This window comes from Stenella coeruleoalba (genome assembly GCF_951394435.1).
Source record: "Stenella coeruleoalba genome assembly, chromosome: 3".
In the NCBI taxonomy this organism is placed as follows: Eukaryota; Metazoa; Chordata; class Mammalia; order Artiodactyla; family Delphinidae; genus Stenella; species Stenella coeruleoalba.
The window spans coordinates 170,599,830-170,625,835 of NC_137148.1; the positions used below are offsets into that span (position 1 = coordinate 170,599,830).

The 26,006-nt window shown below is 55.9% G+C and overlaps 2 protein-coding genes across 5 annotated transcripts in view; both read left to right on the forward strand.

Moving 5' to 3' along the window:
* Window positions 1-7,959, forward strand: part of DPP9 (dipeptidyl peptidase 9) — a 41,285-nt gene extending 33,326 nt beyond the window's left edge. For 2 of the 4 annotated variants that reach the window (XM_079916282.1, XM_079916283.1), the window contains 4 exons: window positions 887-1,033; window positions 1,918-2,070; window positions 2,698-2,840; window positions 4,173-4,543. In XM_079916282.1, coding sequence (XP_079772408.1) covers window positions 887-1,033; window positions 1,918-2,070; window positions 2,698-2,840; window positions 4,173-4,431 — 702 coding nt within the window. In that variant the 3' untranslated portion in view covers window positions 4,432-4,543. Of the gene's footprint in view, window positions 1-886; window positions 1,034-1,917; window positions 2,071-2,192; window positions 2,328-2,697; window positions 2,841-4,172; window positions 4,544-6,927 lie in introns of those variants that run through there. The other 2 variants (XM_079916284.1, XM_079916285.1) reach the window with 2 other exon arrangements.
* Window positions 7,960-12,790: 4,831 nt separating this feature from the next.
* On the forward strand, window positions 12,791-25,976 carry MYDGF (myeloid derived growth factor). The gene is made up of 6 exons (XM_079918174.1): window positions 12,791-13,044; window positions 14,403-14,453; window positions 21,275-21,336; window positions 22,696-22,777; window positions 23,951-24,023; window positions 25,408-25,976. The coding sequence occupies exons 1-6, from the start codon at window positions 12,865-12,867 to the stop codon at window positions 25,485-25,487; spliced, it is 528 nt and encodes a 175-aa protein (XP_079774300.1). The 5' UTR covers window positions 12,791-12,864; the 3' UTR covers window positions 25,488-25,976.
* Window positions 25,977-26,006: the final 30 nt, after the last annotated feature.

Here is a 26,006-nt window from a genome sequence, read left to right on the forward strand (position 1 = left end):
GTCCTTGGGGGCCCCTGGCTCTCCGCACACCGCACTCTCCGGCACAGCCACCCTTTCACCTGCTGATACTCCCGTGTCCCTCTGGGAAGCCCCCCTAAACCCGGCGTGTGTGTCTGGGCCACCTGCCCAGCAGTGACCCACTCTCACCCCTGGTCACCAGCTTGGGGACAGAGGTGGCCAAGGGCCCTGGGCCCAGCTCTCTGTGAAGGGGACAGGCCAGGCAGGCAGGTTGGCAAGCAGGTCCATCTAAGAGAGCGGTTCTCTGCTGGAGGTGGTCTGTCCCCCAGGTGGTACTTGGCGATGTCTGGGGACGTTTGTAGTTGTCGCAGCTGGGGTGGGGGATGCTCCTGGCATCTAGTGGGTAGAGGCCTCGGATGCTGTCCACACCCTACAGTCAGCGGGATGCCCCTACCCGCAGAGGACGATACGGCCCCAAACATTCATCGTGCCAAATAAGGGACTAGCGTAAGTGACGTCACTTGGGGAACACAGCGCCCGCCACCCGCAGCAGTTTTTGTGTCTGTTTTTAGAGATAACTGAAGGGTAGAAAAGAAAGAGGCTGAAGAAATAAGGGAGTAATTCCATGGAGGGCCTGGGGCAGAGTCCCTGGCCGAGAAGGGAGCCTGGCCGGGGCCTTCCTCTCTGTAGCACATCCCAAGCACAAGGCCTGGTGCACAGTGGGCCCCCGTCTGACCTTCCCCTCCCCACCACTTCCACAACCTGCCCAGGGCCATCCATAGCCTTCACGATAGAGCACAGGCCCCGTCTTCAGGCTGTAAGCCCCCGTCCCATCCCGCTGGCGTCTCGCCCGTCTAGCCCATCCAGCCCATCCTGCCGGTGTTTTACTTGTATTTCTCACACTTGCCTCATCTCGCCTTCCCCACAGGTGCAGCTGGTCAATAACTCCTTCAAAGGAATCAAGTATTTGCGGCTTAACACTCTGGCGTCTCTGGGCTACGCCGTGGTCGTGATTGACGGCAGGGGCTCCTGTCAGCGAGGGCTCCGATTTGAAGGGGCCCTGAAAAACCAAATGGTAACATCTCTTCTCAGTCCCTTCCTGTGTGGTGAAGGGGGACCTGGGGCTTGGGGGTGGCCCTGGGCCACCTTCATCAAAGATGGTCCTGGCCAGGATGTCAGTCAGAAGTGGGGCGGCCTTTGGAACCAGAGGGAACATCCACTCTGTTGCTCAGCTCTGAGTTGAGCCTTTGGGGAGACAGGTAGACACACGCCCCACCTGGTGCCTAAAACCCAGATGCAGCCAGACACGTCAGTATAGGCCTGATGAGCAGGAAGTCCCAAGGGTTGGGCAAGACAGGCACTGGTGGCTGTGGAAGTGGTGCTGATGGTGGTGATGGTGGTGGTGGTGGTGATAACGATGGTGATCGTGATGCGGATGGTGATGGTGATGGTGGTGGTGATGCTGAGGATAATGGTGATGAAGGTGGAGATGGTGATGAGGATGAGGACGGTGATGAGGATGATGCTGATGGTGGTGGTGGTGATGAGGATGGTGCTGACGGTGGTGATGACGGTGATGACACCAGCTGTTCATCAAGCCTCAGCATACGCCAGGCCTCAGAGTACAGGACACTCGGCATCTCGTTTCATCCTCACACCCACTGTAGACTCGGTCCTATTCATGTTGACGTCCTCGTTTTGGGGATGAGGAAACTGAGGCCCAGAGAAGGGACATGACTTTCTCAGAGTCAGCCAGGGGATGGTGGGGCAGGGTTGGTGCCAGGCCTGTCTGACCGCCACCCCAGACAGCAGATTTGCATGGGGCCTGGAGAGAGGGGTAGCTTCCAGAGAGCTGCTTTTGATCCAAGAGGAAGAGGGCTCCCTGCAAGGGAAGAGGTGGGACAGCAGGGCGCGTGCCTGGGAGGAGGCCACTGAGAGGTGCCTGGCCTCATCCCCCAGGGCCAGGTGGAGATCGAGGACCAGGTGGAGGGCTTGCACTTCGTGGCCGAGAAGTACGGCTTCATTGACCTGAGCCGGGTTGCCATCCACGGCTGGTCCTATGGAGGCTTCCTCTCGCTCATGGGGCTGATCCACAAGCCCCAGGTGTTCAAGGTGGGTCCTGTCCCCACCTCCTCCCTCCTGTCTGCCAGCGCCCACCCGTGCCCCTTGGAGCCCGCCCCCCCGGGGGAGGCATCTTGGCAGGGGCCTTGCCACGTGGCTGTTTCTCCCCGCAGCAGCCCCATGGGGCCGAGCCCCCCTCCTCATTGCCCGCCACTGCTGACCCCAGGATGGCGTCCGGCTGCACAAAACCCCGCCAGCAGCTCTCTGTGGGAGGCTGAGCCCGGGACCCCGGCCTCGGATGGGCAGAGGTGGGGCATGGTGTGAAGAGCGTCGGGGGAGGGGCCCCCAGGCCGGCGGCACTGTCAGGGCACCGCGGGGCGGCGATGAGGAGGCGGAGGCGGCAGGAAGGCAGTGGGCCCAGGGAGGGGCCGATCCCGGCCCCGGCGTGCTCATTCAGCTCACCCACCCTCCCGAGACAATGCACGGTCCACGGGGGAGACACATCTGAGGGCCCCTCCCCTGCCAGCCCCCGTGTGCATGCCCACTCCTCACGTCCTCCGGGGGAGGCCCCGGGACAGCCGGCCAAGCGCAGGCTCCCAGGACCTGAACTTTGTGTGTATGTGTCTCTCTCTTTCTTTCTCTCTCTCTCTCCCCCGCTCCATCCACTGTGGCCCTCAGGTGGCCATCGCAGGTGCTCCGGTCACAGTCTGGATGGCCTACGACACAGGGTACACAGAACGCTACATGGATGTCCCAGAAAACAACCAGCTTGGCTACGAGGCGGGTTCCGTGGCCCTGCACGTGGAGAAGCTGCCCAATGAGTAAGACCCCCACCCGCCCTGACTTCAGGGTCGCCAGGGCTGGCCCGCCTGTGGCCAGCTGGGCGTGGCTTCCGCACCTCCCACTGTGCCTGCCCCTTGGTCCCCTCTGCTCCCGCAGCCCTCCGTCCTCACCGCTCCTCACTGAAAGCAGGTGCCTGGGTTCTCTTGGAGCGAGGAGGGAGGGAAGCCCCCCAGCCCTGCCCCCAGAAAGATAGAAGGGAAGATCTAGAGTCACACCTTGCACGTGCTGGCTCCCCTCATCCCCCAAACACGCAGCCCACCATGGACCCCCTGAGTCAGTTTTGAACCTGAACGGCCTCTGTCTTGTGGGTTTTGACACCGTGGTTCAGAACACAGGTCCACAGTGGTTCTAACATGTAGGTGTGTTGGAACAGCTCTGATGTCCCACGTCAATGCTTTAGGCATTGGCTTCTGATTCGCCGATCGAAAAGAAACTGGCGTGGCCAGTTTCTGGTGTGGCTCTGTCTGGTGAACCTGGGCCCCACCTTTAGTGCCAGGGTTCTCGTCACAGGCTGACCCCGCCAGGGCCCCTCTCCCCGCAAGGCTGCTCTCTAGTCTGGAGGGTGGCCTGGGCTCCACAGTGGCATGCTATCATGCAGCCAAGCTCAGAACCCACTGCTCCATGGCCACTCCGATTTACGTTCACATTCATCCCCATTCACTAGAACAGGAAAACCGTGGAGACAGATGACCAGTCGTTGCCCAGGGTGGGGAGTGCCTGCTCATGGGCACAGGGGTTTGCTCCAGAGTGATGGAAGTGCTCTGGAACTCAGGATAGACATGATGGTTGCACGACACTGAATGCACCAAATGCCCCGAAATCCCTTTAAAATTAGTAATTTTAGGTTGTGTGAGTGTCACTTCAATAAGTTATTTTTATTTATAAATCAAAATTTTAAAAAGTAAGGTTCCTCGACCACCCTTGCCACATGTCAGGCGCTCAGTAGCCACCTGGCGGCGATGAGTGACACAGGTCTAGAACGTTCCATCGTCTCAGAGTGCCCGTGGGCAGCACTGCTCCAGAAGCTTCCCCGAGCTCAGGGCACTCCAGGCACAGCCTCTGCGCCCACCCCTCCCCTCCTCGCCTGGAAGGAAGTGAGGGGTCTCCCAGACCCGCCAGTTGTGCACTGTGCACGGGGTTTGAGTTCCGCCACGTTCTGCTGATGAGCTGCTGCTTCCGCCCTCGCTGTCCTGGGGCTGGGACGGGACCCTGGGCCCCCAGCCCTGGCTGAGCGTGGACTGCGGTGCGACTGCCTATGGGCGGGAGAAGGGGGTCTCGCCCCAGACCCTCACGCCCACCTTGTCTTCCAGGCCCAACCGCCTGCTCATCCTGCACGGCTTCCTGGATGAGAATGTGCACTTTTTCCACACAAACTTCCTCGTCTCTCAGCTGATCCGAGCAGGAAAGCCTTACCAGCTCCAGGTGGGTGGCTCCTCCCAGGAGCCCGCTGCGTGGGCAGCAGTGGGTTGGGGCACCCGTGGCCGCGCCCCCATCCTCACACCTGACTGCCTGGCTCCACACTTAGCCGGCTCCCTGGGTCCCGACCACCATTCAGCAGTCGTGCACTGATCGCTCCGGGTCCGCGCCACCTTCTGCTGGCGACACCTGGGAACTGGGCCCGGTGGAGGGAGGCTGATGTTACCGAAATGATTGCGCATGCGCGCCAGGAACCTTGCTTTGAAGGAACTGTACAGAATACTGAAAGCATCTGGGGGCGGGGCGGGGGGGTGTCCCTTGACGGGGGTCAGAAAATAATTCCCCGAAGAGGTGACATTTAAGGGTGCTAAAGAGTAAGTGGGGACTCATCTAGGCCTGGGGGGCAGCTGTGGAAGACACCAGACAGGAAATTAGTAGGCGGGAGCAGCTCCAGGACGGGAGACCAGGGTAGCTGGAGCCAGCAGGAGAACAGCTGGGGAGCAGGATGTGGTGACCGGCATGGCAAGCCGCCTGACGCCTCCGCTGATGGGCGGGATTTCAGCAGTAAGGGGCGGAACCTTGTGAGAGGGCGGGGCTTCAGCGGTAAGGGGTGGGCCTCAGGGGAGGGCTGTGTTTTGTTCCGAAGGGTGAGGCGAGGTGTCAGGCCTCCCTCTGGCAGCCCTGTAGACAGAGGCCCATGGGGGCCAGTGGGACATGAGCCACAGTCAGTTGTCCCGGCAGGAAAGGGGGCGGGAGTGGGGAGCGAGAGGCCTGGTGGATTCGGAGGAGTGGGGGGTGGGTGTGCTGGAGGCGAGAGGGACAGATTTTATTACCTGCTGCTGCCCTGCAGTCTTTCCGCTTCCTGGACGCCTCCATGCGCTCTGAGCTGTCAGGGGAAGACATGTTGCCATTCAACAAATGGGGAAACTGAGGGTCACTGGGCAGGAGGGACAGGCCGCAGGGACCTGTGGCTGGGCATGCGCTTGCCAGACAGGGCAGGAGGGAGGCGGGGCTCCCTGTGGGTGAAGAGCTGGGTTGGGCGTTGCTTGGCAGTCCCCCCCCCACCAGCTGCACATGCTCTCCAAACACAGGCCAGAGGCAGCTGCACATCAGAGCAAAGGAGTCGGGCGGGGCCAGGATGGATCCTCACCTGTCCCTTCTGAGCCTGAAGCCCTGAGCCTCGCTGCTGGGGTAGCCACTCCCTTCCCATGCGACCATTGGCGGCAGGTCCTTTAACCTTGGGCCTTGTCTCCTCATCTGTGAAGTGGGCGTGATAACCCCTGCCTCCCAGAGCTTGTGAGGGTCAAATGAGTTCTCTCAGGAAAAGCATTTGGCACACAAGGGGGTCCCAGAGGCTTGTGAAGGTGAGACAAGACACTCCCTTGGGGGCTGCGAGTGGGGGAGATGGAGCACGCCCACCTTCCTCTTCAGACACCGGGCAGCAGTTGGCCTGCAGGCTGACAGCCCCAGCTTGTTGGTGCATCACGTTTGTTGTCAGATGTCAGGACTGGGGGCTGGGAGCACAGTGGGGAGCCAGATGGACCCTCTCCCTGCCCTCACAGCCCAGAAGGAGGAAGAAGTAACCAGACCCAGGGTGGCATGAAGGGGTGGGTGCAGCGGGGTCTGTCCCAGGCAGTGCCGCTGCCCCGGGCCCGGAAGGAGTGGGGCCCGTGAGGCTGTAGGGGCAGCGGGACCCAGGAGTCCAGGTCTTGATCTCAAGCTGGCAAGTCCTTGCGGACCTCTGAGCTGGGGACCATGTGATCAGACTTGTGATTCATCCAGGTTGGATTCATCAAGGCAAGGGTGGAGGAGGGGAGATCTCTGGGCAGTTCGGTGCATTCCTAGGGTCTGGAGCAGGTTTCACGCCTACCCCATGAGCCCTTAGGGCTCCTCTGAGAACTGCTGGGGTGCAGGAGCCCTCATTTCATAGCCAGAGGCAAGACCTGCGTCCCTGTCACCATCTACCCAAGAGCCTGGACATGCGCTCAGCCAGGCTTCAGGGACTGGGTGATTCCTTGGGCATGGCCCTTGGCACCAGCGTGCTGCCGTTTCTCTCTGGGGATGACCCCCCCTCAGGTGGTGAGCAGACCCAGGAAAACACCTGGCACAGCCTGGGGTGGGAGGCTGTCCTGGGGCCTTAGCATGTATAATCCCCAATGGGGCCTGTTGGCGAAATGAACGTGGCTCAGTTGGAGGCACCAAACGTCTGTGAGACATGAAGCCCCAGCCACTCACGGAGCTGGGTTCCTTGCAGCTCTCTGGGTTTGGGGGATAGAGCAGCAGCACAGTTTCTTAAGGCTTTCATATGTGCAAGTCCTCTGTGTTTGAGACCTTAGCTTGCCCAGGCCACAAAGACCCTACAGGGTCTGAATTCTTCGCTCAGCTTTCATGGGGGGCTGCCGTCAGGCAGGCTGTCACTTGCCCAGAATTAACACAGCAAGCTGGCCGTGGAGGGGGGATTCGAACCTGGGCCCCTCAGTGCCGGAGCAAGACCTCTTCCCTTCCTGCACCCTCCCCAGGGGTTGGGGGGCGGGGGCGGGACCGAGGCCCTGAGGAGAGACACTCTGAGCCCGGGGGTGGAGGGGTTCGGGGGTAGCAGGGTGCAGGGGTGCCTCGGTGCCACCAGCCTTGCCTTCTCTGTCCACCCAGATATACCCCAACGAGAGACACAGCATCCGCTGCCCCGAGTCCGGCGAGCACTATGAAGTCACACTGCTGCACTTTCTACAGGAATACCTCTGAGCCCGCGGGCCGCCACGTGCGGGCCTGCACAGTCAGAGCACAAGTGGCTTCGCCGCCGCCGTTGCCGGAGGGACCGAGCGGCCCCGCAGGCCCTGTGCAGCGCCTCCTCCCACCGGCCCCGCCAGACCGCCCGCCCCAGGAGCTGCCGCCTTCGCCCCAACGCCTTTTACTGTTTTCGTTAACGCTCCTGGGGTTTCAGCCTGCTGCTGCTTCGTGGCCAGGATGGAGAGATGAGACCAACGTCCACGAGGCACTTCCTCAAGCCATCCCTCCTCTCCCTGTCATCCAGGAGCGGGAGCCTCAACTCCGCTGGGCACTGGAGGCCAGAAGAGACTCGGAGGAGCCAGCCTTTGCCCCGGGGACCCCCAGGCCCAGCCCGGCCACCGGCGCAGAAGCATGCGGTTGCCTTTCCTCCCCACCCGCCCACTTCATATTTGTGTTTCGTTTTGTTTTTCTTTTGGGGGTGGGCATTTTTATGAATTATTTAAAAGAAAGATAGCAAGGGGTGCCTAAATCTAGATTCAGGGTCTGCCGCTGGGCCACAGGGTTCACCCCAGCCAGCACCCGAAGCCCACAGCAGGAGTCGTGCCCGGCAGGCTGTGAGCGGTGCGCAGGGAAGCGGGGCAGCCTTCCGGCCCGGCTTTCAGGCAGGCTCTGAAGCGCACCCGGCCCCGTTCTCCCCAGCCCAGCCCTCCGCCACACGTTTCTGCCTGGCCCGCCGGCCCAGACCGGGGTTCCAGGGCTGGGAGTGGAACCCTCCCCGCCTCAGGGTTATCCTTACTCCTTCCTTTCCCTCCCGCCAAGAGTTCTGCCAGGGGCGGGTAGGAAAAAAACAAAAAAACAAAACAAAAAAAAACCCCACCAGAGACGAACCACCTCTACACATTATGAAAAGAAAATATTTTTGTCGATTCTTATTCTTTTATAATTATGCGTGTAAGAAGTAGACTCATTAAACGATTCCAGATGGAAGCGTCGCCGCCTGCCTGAGGTTCCTTCTGAACCCCTGGGGCTGGTGATGGGGGCTCCTCGAGTGGGCGGGGGTCCCGGGAGGAGGCTGAGCCAAGGGCACGGCAGGCCTTGCAGTCGAAGGATGGGGGCGCTGCTTGCTCAGCGGTGCTGCCCTGGCATGAAGTGGGGGGGTGGGGCGCCACCCCTCAGCCAACTGGCCCAGTAAGGACAGTCCCAGAGGTCCTGAGGCAGCCCGTGGGTGCCTCCGAGGTGCCTGGCCCTTACTTCCTTTTGCACCTCTCCTTGTCCAGAGACTTGACTCAGCGGTTGGGGGTCAGGACACACCGACAAGGTACGGCAGGCTGTGCCCCTCTTCATGTCTGTCCTAACAGCTGAGAGACTAGGAGACCAGAGACCATGCCTGCGCAGAGGGCACTCTTGGTACTTGAGTTTCTAACAGCACGGTGGCCTCTCCCTGTGCCATCAGCCACTCCATCCTTTCGGAAAGTCCAGTTTTTTTTTTTAATGGCTTAAAGAATAAAACTAGTACAAAAGAATATAGAGGAAAAATACGCCCTCCCTCCCGAGAGGTAACCCCTCCCCAGTCTCTCTTTTTAATACCTGCCCTCTTCCGCCCTGTGAATGTGCCACAATTTATTTTGCCAGGCGCCTATCAAGGGATAACATAGATTATTCTGGGCTTTTCGTATAAATCAACAGACTTTGTCAAGGGCCAGATAGTAAATATTTCAGGCTTTGTAGGCCAGGCAGTCTCTGTTGCAACCGCTCAACTCTAGCCCTTGCAGTTCAAAAGCAGCCACGGGTGATGTGTGAATGAGTGGGCGTGGCTGTGTGCCAATAAAACTTTATTTACAAAGCCACACAGCCGGCCAGATTTGGCCCACAGGCTGTAACTGACCAAACCCCTGGGTATAAAGGATCCTACAACAAACAGCCTTGTACATGGTTGGGGCATATGTCTGAGTGTATAGGGTAAATTCCTAGAATTATAAAAAGGCATATTCATTTTTAATTTTGAAGAATATTGCAAATTACCTTCTAAAGAACGCCTCAGTGTACACACTTCTTTTTTTTTTTTTTTTTTTTGCGGTACGTGGGCCTTTCACTGTTGCGGCCTCTCCCGTTGCGGAGCACAGGCTCCGGACGCGCAGGTTCAGCAGCCATGGCTCACAGGCCCAGCTGCTCCGCGGCATGTGGGATCTTCCCGGACCGGGGCACGAACCCGTGTCCCGTGCATCGGCAGGCGGGGTCTCAACCACTGCGCCACGAGGGAAGCCCTGCCCACCTTTCTTTTGATCTATTGACCTCACTGATTTGTAGACACTCTTTATATATGAAGGAAATCAGTCCATGGTCATACACGTTGCAAATTGAACTGTGTGGTTGATCTCAAACAGTTTTATGGGTAGGAATCTCAGCCAGTGAATGTTTAAAATCATCTCAGGAACAAGAAGATGTCTTGCCCTTAATCCGCTGTGAAAGAAAGTGGAGAGGCAACTAGTCACAAGTCACAGAATGACAGAAGCTGGTGAGAAAGGGGGCACTGGGGTTGCCCCCTGAGGCTTGGCAGCCCACGCCCTGCAATTGTCTCAAGCAGGAACTTTTTGGGGGTGGGGGGGTGGGGGTGGGGCAGGGTGTGCCTCACAGCATTCGGGATTTTAGTTCCCCAACCAGGGATCGAACCCACACTCCCTGCACTGGAAGTGTGGAGTCTTAACCACTGGACCGCCAGGAAGCCCCTCAAGCAGGAGCTCTTCATCGGAACTTACTACCCCTACCTCCCTCGGTCAGTACTCAGAATCCATCAGTCAAACTTCAGTCAGTTGTATTCCTGCCCGGACAACAAGGCCTGGGGAGGGACATGGGAGGATGGGTGACGGGCAGCTACAAAAGGACAAGTGTCTGCTGGCAGAAGGTCTTGGTCTTGGAGGTGGCAGTTTAAGAGACCTTTGTTTTCTTCCTGGTTGATACAGGGCCACTTGTTTTCTCCACCACTGGTGGGATTTCCATCTGAGGGAGGGTTCCCACTCTGTTTCAGGTCGCCCGTGTACATGCTCGAGTCCTTTCTTGGTGGAAGTGCTCAGCTCTTCCCTAACTGGCAAGAACCCATAAGCGATGGACATAAAAACCCGTTTCATATCGTTTGCAGATACTTTCCCAGTTTGTCATTTGCTTTTCAAACATGTTTGTGGTATTTTTTTAATTCTCTATTTTTTAAAATTGAAGTGTAGTTGATTTATAATGCTGTATAGTGTTTTGCCTCGAGGCATGCTGGATCCTAGGTCCCCAACCAGGGACTGAACCCATGCCCCCCTCAGCGGAAGCGCGGAGTCCCAACCACTGGACCACCAGGGAAGCCTCTTTCTTTTTTTTTTTGTTTTTTTAAAATCAACTATAGACACATGAGAAGTTGCAGAAACAGTGCAGAGTCCCGTGTACCCTTCATTCACGCAGCTTACATCTTACCTAACCCCAGCACACTGTCACACCAAGAAACTGATGTGAATACGACGCAATTAACTAGACTCTAGACCTTATTCAGATTTTATCAGCTTTCACATGCACTCATTTGTGTGTGTGTAGGTCTGTTCCATGCTGTCACCTGTACAGATTCCTAGAACCACCACCACAGTCAAAATACAGAGCTGTTGGGGACTTCCCCGGTGGGTCAGGTGGTTAAGACTCTGTGCTTCCACTTCAGGGGGTCCAGGTTTGATCCCTGGTCCTAGAACTAGGATCTCAAATGCCCTGCGGCCAAAAAAAAGAAAAAAAAAAAGCTGTTTATTCACCACAAAGGAGCTCCTTCATGCATCCTCTTTATTATGTCCTCACCCACCCTGTTTATGGCGTCCTGACCATGGAGAGAAAAGTCGTGATACCTGTGTTATCAAATCTTTTCTTCCTTTATGACTGCTAGATTTCATGTCATGATCAAAAAGCAGGATCTTGGGAATGATGGGTTTTTTTTCTTTTAATCCCTTCAGTTTTTTGTTTGTTTTTTGGAGGCAAAAAGGAAAACGGAGAAACAAGAGGCTTGGGGCTCAGTCTTTCTGAAAACACAGACACACACCTACCCCTCTTCGAGTAGGAAACTCAAGACCACTCACAACTGAAATACCTTGTTAGCAAAAGCGCTTGGCCACTAACTGGATCCTTCATAGTGACAGGCTGGTCAAACACAGCGCTGAGGATATGGAGATATAATGGAATCCTGCTGTGTTTAACACAGAATAGGTCTGCCGGCCTCCAATTTATGCAGCCAATTCCTAACGGGTCCACAGCAGCCAGCTGCAAAGAGGGAGCTATTTCTGCAGAAATAGTGGAGTTCCCTAATGCCCTTCACCCAGCTTCCCCTAATGTGAACATCTTACATCACTATGGTACAAGCCAGGTTATTCAAGCCAGGAAATTAACATCAGTACAATCCTTTTACCTAATATACAGAATTTATTTGGATTTCACCATTTCTCCCTCTAATGTCATTTTTCTGGTCCCGGATTGTGTCCTCTGCCCCCAAATTCATGTTGAACCCTAACACCCAGTGTGATGGTATGAGGAGGTGGGGGTCTTTGGGAAATGATTAAGTCATGAGGGTGGAGCCCTCATGAATGGGATTAGTGTCTTCATAAAGGGACCCTAGAGAGCTCCCTCTCTCCCTCCATAATGTAAGGACATAGCAAGATGGAGTGTGTGAACCAGGAAATGGGCTCTCACCAGACACCAATTCTGCCAGAGCCTTGATCTTGAATTTCTAGCCTCCAGATCTGTGAGAAATAAACGTGTGTTGTTTAAGCCAGCCAGTCTGTGGGACTTTGTTATAACAGCCCAGACTAAGGCAAGGATCCAATCCAGGATCCCACATTTCCTTTCCATGTCTTGGTCTCCTCACTCTGTGATGGTTCCACAGTCTTTGTCTTTCCTGACACTTTTTTTTTTTTTGCGGTACGCGGGCCTCTCACTGTCGTGGCCTCTCCCGTTGCAGAGCACAGGCTCCGGACGCGCAGGCTCAATGGCCATGGCTCACGAGCCCAGCCGCTCCGCGGCATGTGGGATCTTCCGGGACCAGGGCACGAACCCATGTCCCCTGCATCGGCAGGCGGACTCTCAACCACTGCGCCACCACGGAAGCCCTTTCCTGACACTTTTAAAGAGTACTGCCAGTTATCCTGGTAGAATGTCTCTCAACTTGGGTTCATTTGGTATTTGCTTTGATTAAACTGAGGTCGTCCATTTTGGACAGGAATTCCACAGAGGTGCCACTGAGAATGTCCTTCTCTGCATCCCGTTGGCGGCTCCATGGTGTCACTGTCTCATTTTTAGCGACGTTGATTTGATCACTAGGCTAAAGATGGTGTCACTACTGTAAAATTACTACTTTCCCTTTGTAACTAATATGTATCTTGGGGGGGAAATACTTTGTGACAACGCAAATATCCTGTTTCTCACAATACGTTTCCCCCACCAGTTTTCAGCAGCGATCCACGGATCTTGGCTGTAACAATCATGAGGTGTTTGCTCAACGGTGATCTGTCATTTCCCTCATTCTGCCTACATGTGTTAATCTGAATATTATTGGTGGTCTTTTATTTACTTCACTCCTTGTACATGTACGAACTGTTGGAACTGAAGGGTCAATCCCTTGCCTAGTGAGGGACGAACGGACCCTAAACCAAGGAACCTGTTCCAATTTCACACACCCCAGTACCCTCTCTGTACTTCCAAGCCCCGCCCCAAGATGGCGGCCCGGGCCGGAGGGGCGGGGCGCTCCGGATCACGTGGTCTTGTCGACGCTGACGGGGCCTCCGGCGGACGCCCCACTTGTCCCTCGCCGCGCTCCGTCCGTCGCCCCTGCCCAGCGAACCTGATCCCAAGATGGCGGCGCCCAGCAGTAGAAGGAATGGCGGCGGCGGCGCCGTGAGCTTGTGGGCCGCGCTGCTCCTGGTGGCCGTGGCGCTGAGGCCGGCACGGGCGGTGTCTGAGCCCACGACGGTGGCCTTTGACGTGCGGCCCGGCGGCGTGGTGCACTCCTTCTCCCAGAACGTGGGCCCTGGGGTATGTGCCTCAGCCACCCCGGGGGCTTGAGCAATGGTGCAGGCGTAGGCAGGGCCTGGGGAGGGGGCGCGGACCGGCGGGGCGGGGTCTGGGGGGATGGGGGGAAACGGACGGGAGGGGGCGGGGCCTGAGGGGTCGCGGACCGGCGGGGGTAGGGCCTGAGGATGGAGGGCGGGACTTGGTAGCGAGGCCTGACAGAACTAAGAAGGGAGGCGGGGCTCCTGGGGGCTGGCGGCTTTGGGAAGGCTGGGTCGCTAGCCTCGTCTCTAATTCCTGTCTCATGCCCAGCGTGCCCAAGCAGCCTTATCCCCCAGACCCAGGTAACTCCCTCGCTGTTGGAGGGCAGGACGGGCCCAGAGATGGGGAGAGGGGAGCTGGAGGCTGATGGGCATATGCCTCCAGGGCCTGCAGAAGGTCGTCCCGCTGTAGCTCTGACCAGGGAGGAAGTGGACAGGCGTTGCTCTTTCCTTCCATTGCACAAGGTCCCCCCGTCTTTTTCATTGAAATGTGGGGCCAGGCCCTCCTTACCTGGAGGTAACAGCCCTGGGTCTAGTCTAGCCCGTCCCTAGCTTATTGGAGAAGTCACGTCCTCTCCCAGTCTCCTTTTCCCTGCCTGTAACAACGATATCAATCATCACTATTTGTTGAGTACTTCCTTATAACCAAAGGATATTGTGCCAAATTCTTTTTTTTTTTTTTTTTTTTGCGGTACGCGGGCCTCTCACTGTTGTGGCCTCTCCCGTTGCGGAGCACAGGCTCCGGATGCGCAGGCTCAGCGGCCATGGCTCACGGGCCCAGCCGCTCCGCGGCATGTGGGATCTTCCCGGGCCAGAGCACGAACCTGTGTCCCCTGCATTGGCAGGCGGACTCTCAACCACTGCGCCACCAGGGAAGCCCGCCAAATTCTTTATGTGAGGCCTATGTTACAGATGAAGAAACAGAGGCTCAGAAAGTTTTGCACTTGTCCAAGGTCCACAGCGGAGCAGAGATGGGCCCCTAGGTGCCCCTCCTTCCAAAGTTCGTGTTCCTAGATGGGTGGGTGCTGGAGGTGGGTGTGACCTCCCCCTTCCTGCTCTTCATCCCCCAGAAGCCATCTGGGTTGTTTGCCCTTACCCAGGATCTCCCAAGTAGGGAGACAGGTGTGGGAATTCCAGATCTGCAGACACTGGAAGACCTTGCAGGGCTGGCCTCCAGGGACATCGGCCAGAGGGATCTGCCTCCACCTCCTTTCTCTGAGTGCAGATACTCAAAAGCAGGATCTTCTTGATTCTGGATCTCAGAAGGACATCCTGAGACCCTGTACTTAAAGCACTAACGATTATCTCCTACCGAGACTCTTTTTTCCTTTCATTCCCTAGGACAAATATACCTGTGTGTTCACCTACGCATCTCAAGGAGGGACCAATGAGGTGAGTTGTTCAAAATTCTACGTGGTTTAGTACGACAATATCCATTGTCATACAGAGATGCTCTCTAGGGGACACTGGACATCAGACTATTCTTACCTAACCAATAAAAGACAGTGCTTAAGTTACATAATGACGGCAGATTCCATTCATAATTCCACGGAGTGAACAAACGTCTGGACAGAAGGAGGGATGTGAGACGTGACTCTGCCATTCCCATGAGTCTCTATTAGGGTATTTTGTTCATTTTCTGTGCTGAGTAACAAATTATCACAGACTGAGCAGCTTAAAACAACACCCATTTATTATCCCACGGTTCTGGAGGTCAGAAGTCCCGGTCGGCTCAGCTGGATGCTTTACAAAGCGACAATCAAGGTGTCAGCTGGGCTGGGTGTTCACCAGCAGGCTCTGGGGAGAACCCTCGTCCAGACACATTCCAGTTGTTAGCAGAATTCGGTCCTTTTCGGTGTGAAACTGAGGTCCCTAGTTCCTTGCTGGCTGTTTTCTCCAGCTGGAGGCAGAAGAGGAGGTAAGAGAGATTCAAAGCACGAGAAGGATGTAGTGCACCACAGCTGGCTTTGAGGGACCACATGGGAGGGAGGACGTGGCCTCCAGGAGCTGACAGCGGCCCTCAGCTGGCAGCAAGGAAATGAGGGCTTCAGTCCTCCAACTGCAAGGAATGAATTCTGCTGCAACCACATGAGATGGAAGAGGACCCAGAGCTCCAGGTGGGAACACAATCTGGCTGACACTTTGATGTTAGCTTATGAGACTGAGCAAAGAACCCAGCCCCACCACGTCCGGACTTCTAACCTACAGAATTGTGAGCTAATGAATGGGTATTGCTTTTTATTTATTTATTTTTTTATTTATATTTATTTTTGGCCGCGTCAGGTCTTTGTTGCTGCGCGTGGGCTTTCTCTAGTTGCGGTGGGCGGGGGCTACTCTTCGTTGCGGTACATGGGTTTCTCATTGCGGTGGCTTCTCTTGTTGAGGAGCACGGGCTCTAGGCGCGCAGGCTTCAGTAGTTGTGGCACGTGGGCTCAGTAGTTGTGGCTCGCGGGCTCTAGAGCGCAGGCTCAGTAGTTGTGACGCACAGGCTGAGTTGCTCCGCGGCATGTTGGATCTTCCCAGACCAGGGCTCAAACCCTTCTCCCCTGCATTGGCAGGCGGGTTCTTAACCACTGTGCCACCAGGGAAGTCCGGCACAGCTTTTAATGCTACTGAATTTGTGGTAATTTGTCACACAGTATAGTGAGTTGAATGAGGCCCGCCCCCCATAAAGATATGTCCACATCCTAATGCCTTGAACTTGTGACACTTAAGAAAAAGTCTTTGTAGATATAATTAAGTTAAAGATCTTGAGATGAACACATTATCCTGGATTACCCGGGTGAGCCCTAAATCCAGTGGCACACATCCTTATAAGAGACACACATGGGAGATTTGATAAAAAGAAGACACACAGAGGAAAAGGCCATGTGAAGATGGAGGCAGAGGTGGAGTGATGTGGCCACAAGCCAAAGGACACCTGGAGCCACCAGAAACTGGAAGATGTAGGAAGGATTCTCTCCTGGGGCCTCCAGAGGGAACACGGCCCTGCCCACACCTTTTTTTTGGACTGCTGGCCTCTAGACTGTGAGAGAACAGATTTCAGCTGTAAGCTACCAAATTTGTGGTGATTTGTTCCAGCAGCCCCAGGAAACGAATACACACAGCAATAGTTTACTGTTAGAGCCAGTAATGCACCATTACAGATAAATACTCTGAGGATAAAATACTGTTGTTAAATTCTGGCTAGACACCGCCGCTTGGTTCTGTCTGAAGGGAGGGCAGCACACGTGTTTGAGAAGAGACACAAAACAGACTTTCTCCTCGTGATTGTTAGAAAGAATGAAAGATAATTGAAAAGGAAGAATTAATTGTCACTGCGAAAGTCAGTGTAAAGCATCTTTTGTACCCATAAATTGTGCTTTCCTCCCCAACCCTCAGACTGTAGGGAACACTACTGTCCTTTCAGAATAGTCTATGGCACTGTGTCCCCTAGTAATGGAGAGTCCCAGAGATGGAGGCTGCCTGGGGACTGCTCCACGTTTGCCTGCCACGTGCCTGCGCCTCCCAGCATCCTGGTTCTGAGTACATCTCTTCCCCCCCAACTCCCGGACTTAGGGCAGCACATTAAAATGGGCAAGAGCGGGAATTCCCTGGGTCCAGTGGTTAGGACTCGGTGCTCTCACTGCCGTGGCCCCAGTTTCGATCCCTGGTCAGGGAACTAAGATCCTGCAAGCCGGGCAGTGCGGCCAAAACCAAAAAAAAAAAAAAGGGTGAGAGCGAGTCCGCCTGCTCCACCGGGCACTGCTGACTTTAGAGGCGGGGTCGCTCTCTGTGGGGGGCTGTCCTGGGCAGCCTCCCTGGCCCCCACCCACTCGATACCAGCAGCCGCCCCACCCAGTGTGCGCTGGGGGACAAAGGTGAAAACCACTGGGCAAGAGTGACATGAAATGCACTCCTTATTTTGCATATTTCCAGTTTGTAAGTAAAAGTAAATGATTCCGAGCAACAGTATTTTATGTCATTTATTTATTTTTTTGGCCACACCACGTAGCATGTGGGACCTTAGTTCCCCGACCAGGGATTGAACCGGCGCCCCCGGCATTGGAAGCGCCGAGTCCTAACCACTGGACCGCCAGGGAAGTCCCCCAGCAACAGTATGTTAACAAAATGTAGCAAACGCCTGGTGACACCCTTCCCAGCGGTGTCACCAGGGGGTGGCAGCTCTGCTGGGGAGCATCGCCGCCCTTCCGCCTGCCTCCAGGACAGCAGGCATCCTGCGATCATCCGCCCCTTCCTTGGCCACCTCCAGGCCTTGCTGCTTCTCCAGGTGGTCCACTCCATTATGGGATGGTGACAAGTGGTGGAACATTCTCCCTTGGTCCAGGCCCCTTGGTCCAGCCGTGCCCTGCCACGAGCTCCAGATCCTTCCCAAAGCGCCTTCCTCCCCCAGTCAACCCTTTCCATGCCTCCTTTGTTGTGTAGATGATCAATTCGTTATACAATAAAATTGTGATAGCACCATCGCCTTGGTGTTTGTCGGGCGGCCCGCAATGTGCTGAGACAGATACACGTCTCGTTTCCTCTTCAGAACCCCAGGAGGCTGTCCTTATCCCCGCCTCACACACGAGGACACGGTGGCTCAGAGACTGAAGACTGCCCTGGCTCCCCCAGCTGGGACGTGACCAAGGTCCCCAAGGCGCAGGCCCCTGACCGCCGCCCTGAGCCAGGACATGCCCCGCGTCACCAGCAGCTCGGAAAAGAACGCCCGCGCCTCCCTAACGGGACCCTTGGGATGGACAGTCCACTGCAGCGTAGGGGGAGAGAGCTAGGCTCACTCTTGGAAAGGTGGCTGGGTCACAAATTCTAAAACCAGCATCAGGCTTGATTCTGCCGTTTCGGGCATCCTCAAGGAAACACCTAAGAGCCCAGCAGACACGTCTAGCACACGTCTAGCACTTGTTCCAGCAGCACCAGCCTAGAACTGTGATCGTCAGACACCACGGGCCGACTGCAGAGCTGCGTGCGTGCGGTGCGACCCACGGGCTCTCTGGCTGCTGGCCTGCCGCCCGCTTAGGAGCAAACAGCCGGCCGGATTCTCAGCAAACATTCAGGGGCCGTCCAAGATGTTCTCCGGGATCCGCTTGGCCACACTTGGGGGCCCTGCCAAGATGCCCCTCGGAGCAGCTGGAACGGAAGCCCCAGAGGCCCAAGTGGCACTTCTCTAGAGCCATCGTCAACAGAGGGGAAATGGGTCTGTGGTCTGGGCTCCCAGGGGGCCCGGGATGCAGGCTGGGCCTGGGGAGAGTGGGAGGCCAGGCTGCTTTGACAGTGGTTCGTTTCTCCAGAGGGTCACCTGAGAGGCCGGCTGGTGCCGGGTGACAGCAGGCACAGCGTTATTCATGATCTCAGTGCCGGCCAGCATCCTGAGCGGCCAGAGAGCTCGTCCAAGGTTGCCGGGAATGCGGCCACTTGGGAAGACTGGCCCTTTCTTATCAAGTTAAACATACGACCCCATGCTTCCACTCCTCGGTATCTCCCCGTTAGAAATGAAAACTTATGTCCACACAAAGCTTGTACGTGAATGTTCGTAGCAGCCTGATTCATAATAGCCAACAAGTGGAAACAACCCAAGTGTCCCCCAGCTGATGATGGATAAACACAGTGTGGTCCCTTCACACATGGGAACATCAGTCAGCCGTGAAAAGGGGTGAAGCACTGACACTCGCTACAACGTGGATGGACCCTGAGAACACGATGCTCAGTGAGAGAAGCCGGACACAGAAAGACCCAGAGTGTGTGATTCCATTGATAGGAAACATCCAGAACAGGCAGATCCACAGACACAGAGGGTGGGTTCGTGGTTGTTGGGCTGGGGGAGGAGATGGGGGTGTGCCTGCTCATGGGGATGGGACTTCTTTGGGGGGTGATGAGAATTAGATACAGGTGATGGTTGCACAGCTCTGAATATACTAGATAGCATTGAAGCACGCACTTTAAAAGAGCATATCGTCTATACATGTTTTATTTTTTAATGTAAATTTATTTATGTATTTTTGGCTGCATTGGGTCTTCGTTGCTGCGTGCGGACTTTCTCGTTGCGGCAGGTGGGGCCTACTCTTCATTGCGGTGTGCAGGCTTCTCATTGTTGCGGAGCACAGGCTCTAGGCGCGCGGGCTCAGTAGTTGTGGCACGCGGGCTTAGTTGCTCCGCGGCACGTGGGATCTTCCCAGACCAGGGTTCGAACCCACGTCCCCTGCATTGGCAGGAGGATTCTCAAACACTGTGCCACCAGGGAAGCCCCATATTGTATGTTATGTAAACTGTTTCTCAATAAAGCTGTTAAAGGCAAGTGAATTATTGATATACGTGTAGCCACATGGGTGAATCTGATATGCGTTAGGCTGAGTGAGACTGACCGGCGCAGGAGACCATGTCCTGTGTGATTCCACTCAGGTGGCATTTTGCAAAGGCACAACTATGGGGACAGAGCAGATCAGTGGTTACCGGGAATTTGCAGGAAGGGGTTGACTCCAGAGGGATGGAGGAGAGATAACTGGGAAGATGGAACTGATCTGTATCTTGATTGGGCGGTGGATACACAGTGTGTGCATTTGTCAAAACTCATAGAACAGACACTGAAATGGGTCCATTTCACCATCTGTTACTTGTCTCCTAATAAAGAATAATAGCGGTTACCAATTACCTGTCCTCGATTACACCCAGCCACTTAGATCCTGAGCCCCCTAGCCTCCCAGAGAAGGTCACAGAGGCTCGGGCTGAACAGGCTGCCCCAAAACACACCGTCGTGTGAGTGTCTGATGCCAAAACCTGAGCCTTACCAAGGGCACCTACTGCCCACCCCGGCCTGCGGCCTCGAGACCAAGGTCAAGTTCATATAACAAGACCACTCAGAGGGATGTTGACCCTATTGCTAAGAAGCTCTTGGTTTAAATTTTGTTTGCTTTCATAATTTAAAAATAAAATGTTTAAATGTTTGCCTCGGGACTTCCCTGGTGGACCAGTGGTTAAGACTTCAAGCTCCCAATGCTGGGGGGCCCAGGTCCGATCCCTGGTCGGGGAACTAGATCCTGCATGCATGCCAACTAAGACCCGGCACAGCCAAATAAATAAAGAAATAAATATTAAAAAAAAAAAAAAGAAGCCTCATTTTCATAAATCTTTTAAGAGCTATGGAAAACCATCCCAGATATATTTCACAGCGTAAAACTGTTTCCCGGCGCTCAGAGGCCTGGAGCCGTGGGCAGGAGTTTTTAAATAGAAAATAAATGTGTTGGGCAGGTCCCCTTGCCCTGCCTGCCCTACCTGAGTAATTGGCTTCTGCCTTCCTGCCTGCCCTACCTGAGTAATTGGCTTCTGCCTTCCTGCTGCAGGCAAAAGACTTCCAAGTCACCGTTTACTCCCATTGTAATTAACATACAAATGGCCTTGTTTCTATTAATGGAAAAGCTCTGGCATTTAACCAGATGATCAGCAATTGGATTCCACCTTTACTCTCAGGAGAGGACGGGACACTCTCATTTTCCTAGCAAAATGCAAAAACGCTGCAGGTCACCAGACCTTGCGTTTGGCCGGATTTTCAGAGGCCCTGAAAATGAGAATAAACTGGTAGTGGTGTGTTTTGGAACCATTAAAAAATTTTTTTTAATTTAATTTTTTTAAAAAGCTAACACAGGGACTTCCCTGGCGGTCCAGTGGTTAGGACTCCACGTTTCCACTGCAGGGGGCATGGGTTCGATCCCTGGTCGGGGAGCTAAGATCCCGCATGCCGTGTGGCCAAAAAAATAAAAATAAAAAAGCTAACACACGTCATTCAAAAAGAAAAAAACATAAAAAGCTCTCCAGCGCCTTCTGTCGGCCCAGTTCCCACCCACGTCCTACATGTAACCGGGGTTATTAAAATCTTGCATCTTCTCTGAGGACTGCTCTATGCTTATGCAAGCAAGCATGGGTGTATTGTCTTTCCTTCTTTTATTTTTGTTTTTATCTTTCCCAGTAGACTTTATTTTTTACAGCAAAATGGAGCGGAAGGCACAGAGATTTCCTGTATACCCCTGCCCCCCAACCATCGCTCACCAGAGTGGGACGTTTGTGACAGTCGTTGATGAACCTACACGGACACGTCATCACCCCAAGTCCAGAGTTGCCATCAGGGTTCACTCCTGGTGTGGTGTGTGCCATGGGCTTGGACAGACATATAATGATGGCGAGGCTGTGTGTCCCGGACTGACCTGCCTGTCCTCTCTCCCCAGAAGTGGCAGATGAGTCTGGGGACCAGCGAAGACCAGCAGCACTTCACCTGCACCATCTGGAGGTGAGCGAGGGTCCGGTGGTGGGAGCTCCTCCTGGACGAGACACCTTCGTTCTGGGCAGTACCCATACTGACAGTGTCCTGCGCCCCTGGAGGGTCGCAGGCGGGAGAGGGGGTGCCGTCCTGTGTGGGAATTGAGGGCAAGGAGGGCCTCCCGGGGAAGCACGTTGATACTGAGGCCCAAAGGGGGCAGGGGGGACCGGGAGGTGGCGTCTAGGCAGCGGCTGCAGCCCCGGGAGCGGGGCCGGGCTCCCCAGATGCCACCCCCTTCATGGTCACCTCAGTTACATTCCTTGCTCAAGGGCTTCATCTCCCGCTGTGCCCACCCTTTTCATAATCCCACTTCCTGGAGCCCAGCTCCATGAGCCCGAGAATGGGGTGTTGGGCCCTCTGATGGGGCGGAGGGTGATGGAGCTTCACCAATTCCTGGCCCTTCTCCCCTGGGCCTCACGGCCTGGAATGTGTCGCCCAAGCAGAACAGATTTCTCAAGCATTTGCCACGCGCCTGACGTAGAAGTCCCAGCCGCGTTCTCACCCTCATGGGCCCGGGGTCAACATAGGGGACGGATCAAGAAGTGGGACACAGAGAGCAGCGACAGTGACATTTAGTTAAAGAAGACGCTTGCAGGCGTTGGCGCAGAATCCCCGTCTCCTGCTCGATGCGTTACAAACCGCAGGCGTTTTAGTACCAAGTATTGTTGGGGAGCTTCTCGTGGGGGCAGAAGCCCTGCGTCCTCAACACGCTACCATCATCCCCGCTGAGAGGGGAGACCCTGTCTGTGCCCCTTCCCAGCCTCAGAGAGAAGCATCCCAGAGGCAAGGAGCCGGGGTGGGGGACTCCCTAATTACAGGTTAGTAATCAGGGCTGCATCCCCCCGCCAGTAGACCACCGTCTCACACAGGCTTGTGAGCACCAGCCCTCCACCTGGGCACAGACCCAGGCCGCACTGGCCCAAAGCAGGGTCCTCAGCCCGCAGCCTCTTAGCTGACCACCCAGTGGCCCCCCAAGGACACACTCAGCCCCAGACACCCTGCCGTTCCTAGTTAACCCCCATACTTCTCACCCCCGGGATGTGGCCCGGCCTCACCCCTAGTGCACACGTGGGATGTTGTCCACTGGATGGGAAGTGTTCTGTGAGTGGATGCGAGAGGCTCCATTCTAGAACAGCTCCTACCCAGAAGGGGAAAGAGGCTTGTCCATCAACGAGTCGGAAGAGCATCCTGGCAAAGAGGAAAGAGTGGATCACATTGAGGGCGCCCCATCCGTCCTTCCCAGAAATGCCTGGCAGCAGATCCCATCTTGGAGAGCAGGTGGGGGCACGCAGCCCTGGGCTGACCCTGTCGCCCGACCTTTCTTCGCAGGCCCCAGGGCAAGTCCTACTTGTACTTTACGCAGTTCAAGGTGGAGGTGCGGGGTGCTGAGATCGAGTACGGCATGGCCTACGTGAGTGTCACCTACACATGGGGTGGCCGCCTGGCTGGGCCACCATGGACTGCAACTTGGAGACCCCGGGGGGTTGGGGGGGGGAATGAGGAGAGGGACACCAAGCCCTTAGAGGGAGGCCTGGTGGCGCAGGGGGCCGGGGTTACGGTGCCCAGAGGGGAACCTGGCTGACCCCCAGAGACACCTGGCCTCCCTCCTGTAAGGCCCGCCGGCCTCCCACCAGTGTCCCCTGCTGGCAAAGCCAACAGGAAGTCGGGGGCAAGGGGGCTCAGCCCTGGGACAGGGGCAGCGAGGGCGGAAGTTGGCCCATGGGGCAGGTGGGCAGCTCATTGGTGTCGGGAGGGCCCCACGCCCCTTGGCTCCAGTGACCTGTGGTTCACAGGCCAGCCAGCACCTTCTGCTGCACTCCTGACCCCCATGGCCCCTCCAGAGCCCAGCCACTCTGCAGAGCCCACCCCTGCTTCTTCATCTGGGTCAGAAACAGTTTGAAAATCACCTTATCAGTCCCAGAAGCAGAACCAGTAGGAGACAGGCATTAAGAGATTCACTGCCAGGAACCGGCCTCCACTGTGGGAGCCTGGCTTTGGGGTTTCCTGCAGGGAAGCCTCAGCTCTGCCCTGAAGGCCCTCCCCTGATTGAATCAGGCCCGCCCAGGTCCCCGAGGATAATCTCTTTTACTTAAAGTCAGCTCAGGATGAGCCTCTGTCACATCTACAAAATTCCCTCCCAGCAACCCCAGCAAGGGTCTGATTGTATAACGGGGACTGTGGCCGCTCCAATGACACATCAGACTGTCCATCACACCGTTAACTAATCGCTCTCTGGGGTCCCTTCTTACTTTGAAACTCTATTATTTTTACTGATTTGAAAAAGACACAATTCTGCTGTTTAAAAATTACATGCAAGAAGAGACTGCCATGCTAGTATCATTTCCATAAATTAACTAAAAAAAAAATTCCCTTCGATTTGCAGGGAAGGCATGAAGTTTTAAGCTAGTTGACAATCTCTTAAGTGGATTAACCCACTGCTTCTGCCGGATTCTCTTTTATGTGCTTAAAAAAGCATCTCGCGGCCCTTCAGCAGAAGCAGGCAGCTTTAGCCTCCGCTGCTCTGCAAAGCAAAGCGAGCCGTGTTCCTTCCCCATTAGAAAAGTTTCCACTTGTTCCCTTTCAGTCGAAAGCTGCTTTTGAAAGAGAGAGTGATGTGCCCCTGAAAAACGAGGAATTTGAAGTGACCAAAACAGCAGGTACGTAGAGGGGTTTGTGGAGCTGGAATCTAGGTTCTCAAGCAGGGAGGGGGTGAGAGAGGGGACAAGACCCCCGCTAGAGGGCGATCCAGGGGCCCTGTGGTGAGAGGAGGCTGCCATCCCTAAACGGCTTCCGCAGAGGGCCACCTAGTAAATATTTTCGGCTTTGGGGCCCCCTTTGAAACAACTCGACCCAGACCCCGTAAGGCAAAGTCAGCCATAAGCCACTAGTCTGTGAATGGGGGTGGCTGCCTTCTAATAAAACTTTATTTCGTGAACACTGAACTGTGAATGTCATATCGCAGGACGCCATTTTTCCTTTGATTTTCCTTAAACTATTTGAAAGTGTAGAAACCACCCTTCGCCCACGGGCGGCAGGCACACTTGCCCAATCCCTAGCAGAGAACGGAGAGCATGAGAGTCTGTCCTCAGAGAGCTGCGTCCTGGGACACTCAGCGACACTCAGCTCCATAGGAGGCCAGGGAGCAGGGGGCCGCGGGGTCTGACGCCTACACAGCCTGGCCGTCCTGGGCTCCATGACAGCTTCCAGCAGCGCAGTCGGGACCTTGTGCATGCATGACACGGGAGGCGGGGGTCACCTTCTGGGGCCCCGAGACCCCCGTGGCCTCTGACCCCATTCAGCTGTAGCCATGCAGGCCAGATGCCGAGCAGAAAGAGGGGCGGTAGGCACCTGAGTTGGGGCTCAGGGTGCGAGAGCAAGGGGGGATGAGTGGGTGAGACAGTGAACACGGGGCTGAGCCGAGTCGGGGGGCCCCGAGGGTCCTGAAGGACGGGGGAGAGATGAGATGAGCAACCCATGTGGCCGTGGACGTCACCAGGCACCAGAGGGGAGGGGAGGGGAGTGGGCGGCACGAGCGGGGCTTTTAGGAGGGCCTGGAAGGCGGCCCAACCTGCCCGCAGGTCCTCCGGGTGGGGGCAGGGGCCCGTTTAGAGTGGAGATCAAGGACAGAGGGGATTGGGTTGCTGCAGACCCTGAGCTCCAGGGAGCATAGATGGTGAGGATGGACAGGGAGTGGGGGGCAGGCTGGGTGTGCAGAGCAGGGGGCGGCCAGGTTCCCTGACCCTGCCCGAAGAGCATCAGACACGTTTGCCAGTGCAAACCTCCAAACCCCAGCCATTCTCAGTGTGGCAAAAATGACCACGGCTCTTCCCACGTCGACATCTCCCATGGCCTCCCACTGCCCTCAGGACAGGCCCACAGCCTCCCCGCCTTTCTCCTATCCCTCACCCGTAAGACATACAGGGCCAGGGGCCTTTCCCTGTGGAGTCCACTCGGAGACTGCTCCCATCGTTGCCCGCACCCGGCTCAGGACCCGGAGGATTTGCAGAGGCGAGGGCTGACCGAGGGTTTCTTCTTTTGCAGTGTCCCACAGGCCCGGGGCCTTCAAGGCTGAGCTGTCCAAGCTGGTGATCGTGGCCAAGGCGACACGCAGTGAGCTGTGACCAGGAGTCCCTTTGAGGGTGGCTTTTCCTCACCTCCGCTGCAGGAGCTGGGCCCCATGAGGGCCCAGTACTGGTTTTCTTGGGGGTGGGGGCTGTTAATTTTCTGCCCAGGCTGATGTCGCCCCGTTCAGAGGGCTTTGCAGGGCAGCTGAGGCGCCAGGGCAGAGTCCGGAGGGCCAGGACTCTCCTGGCACCCACCTTCCCCTCCCCACGAGGAGTGTGGCTCTGAGACCCACTGCTCTTCTTATCAGAAGAGGCGTCAGGGCACAAGGTGGGGCTCACGGGGGTCACAGCTTTTCTGAAGCCAGCAACGTCTCCCCTGGATCAGGCCAGGCTCCAGGATGCTCCTGGGGGGAGCCGTCCTGCTGCTCTCTGACCCTAAGCCAGCTGTTTTCTTGTCATCCCCCAGGGGACCAACTTTCAGACTAACTGGGCAGAAGTGAAATGTTCTTTCATATTTAAATAAATAAGACAATTAAAAAGCAACCACACAGTCTTGGCATCTGGTGCTGGTGCCCA

Excerpts from the sequence above, each read along its gene's own strand:
- MYDGF (XM_079918174.1), top strand. The coding sequence starts at position 12,865 with ATGGCGGCGCCCAGCAGTAGAAGGAATGGCGGCGGCGGCGCCGTGAGC. Across the intron at positions 22,778-23,950 it reads TCGAGTACGGCATGGCCTAC|TCGAAAGCTGCTTTTGAAAG; the intron begins GTGAGTGTCACC and ends GTTCCCTTTCAG. Across the intron at positions 24,024-25,407 it reads TGAAGTGACCAAAACAGCAG|TGTCCCACAGGCCCGGGGCC; the intron begins GTACGTAGAGGG and ends CTTCTTTTGCAG.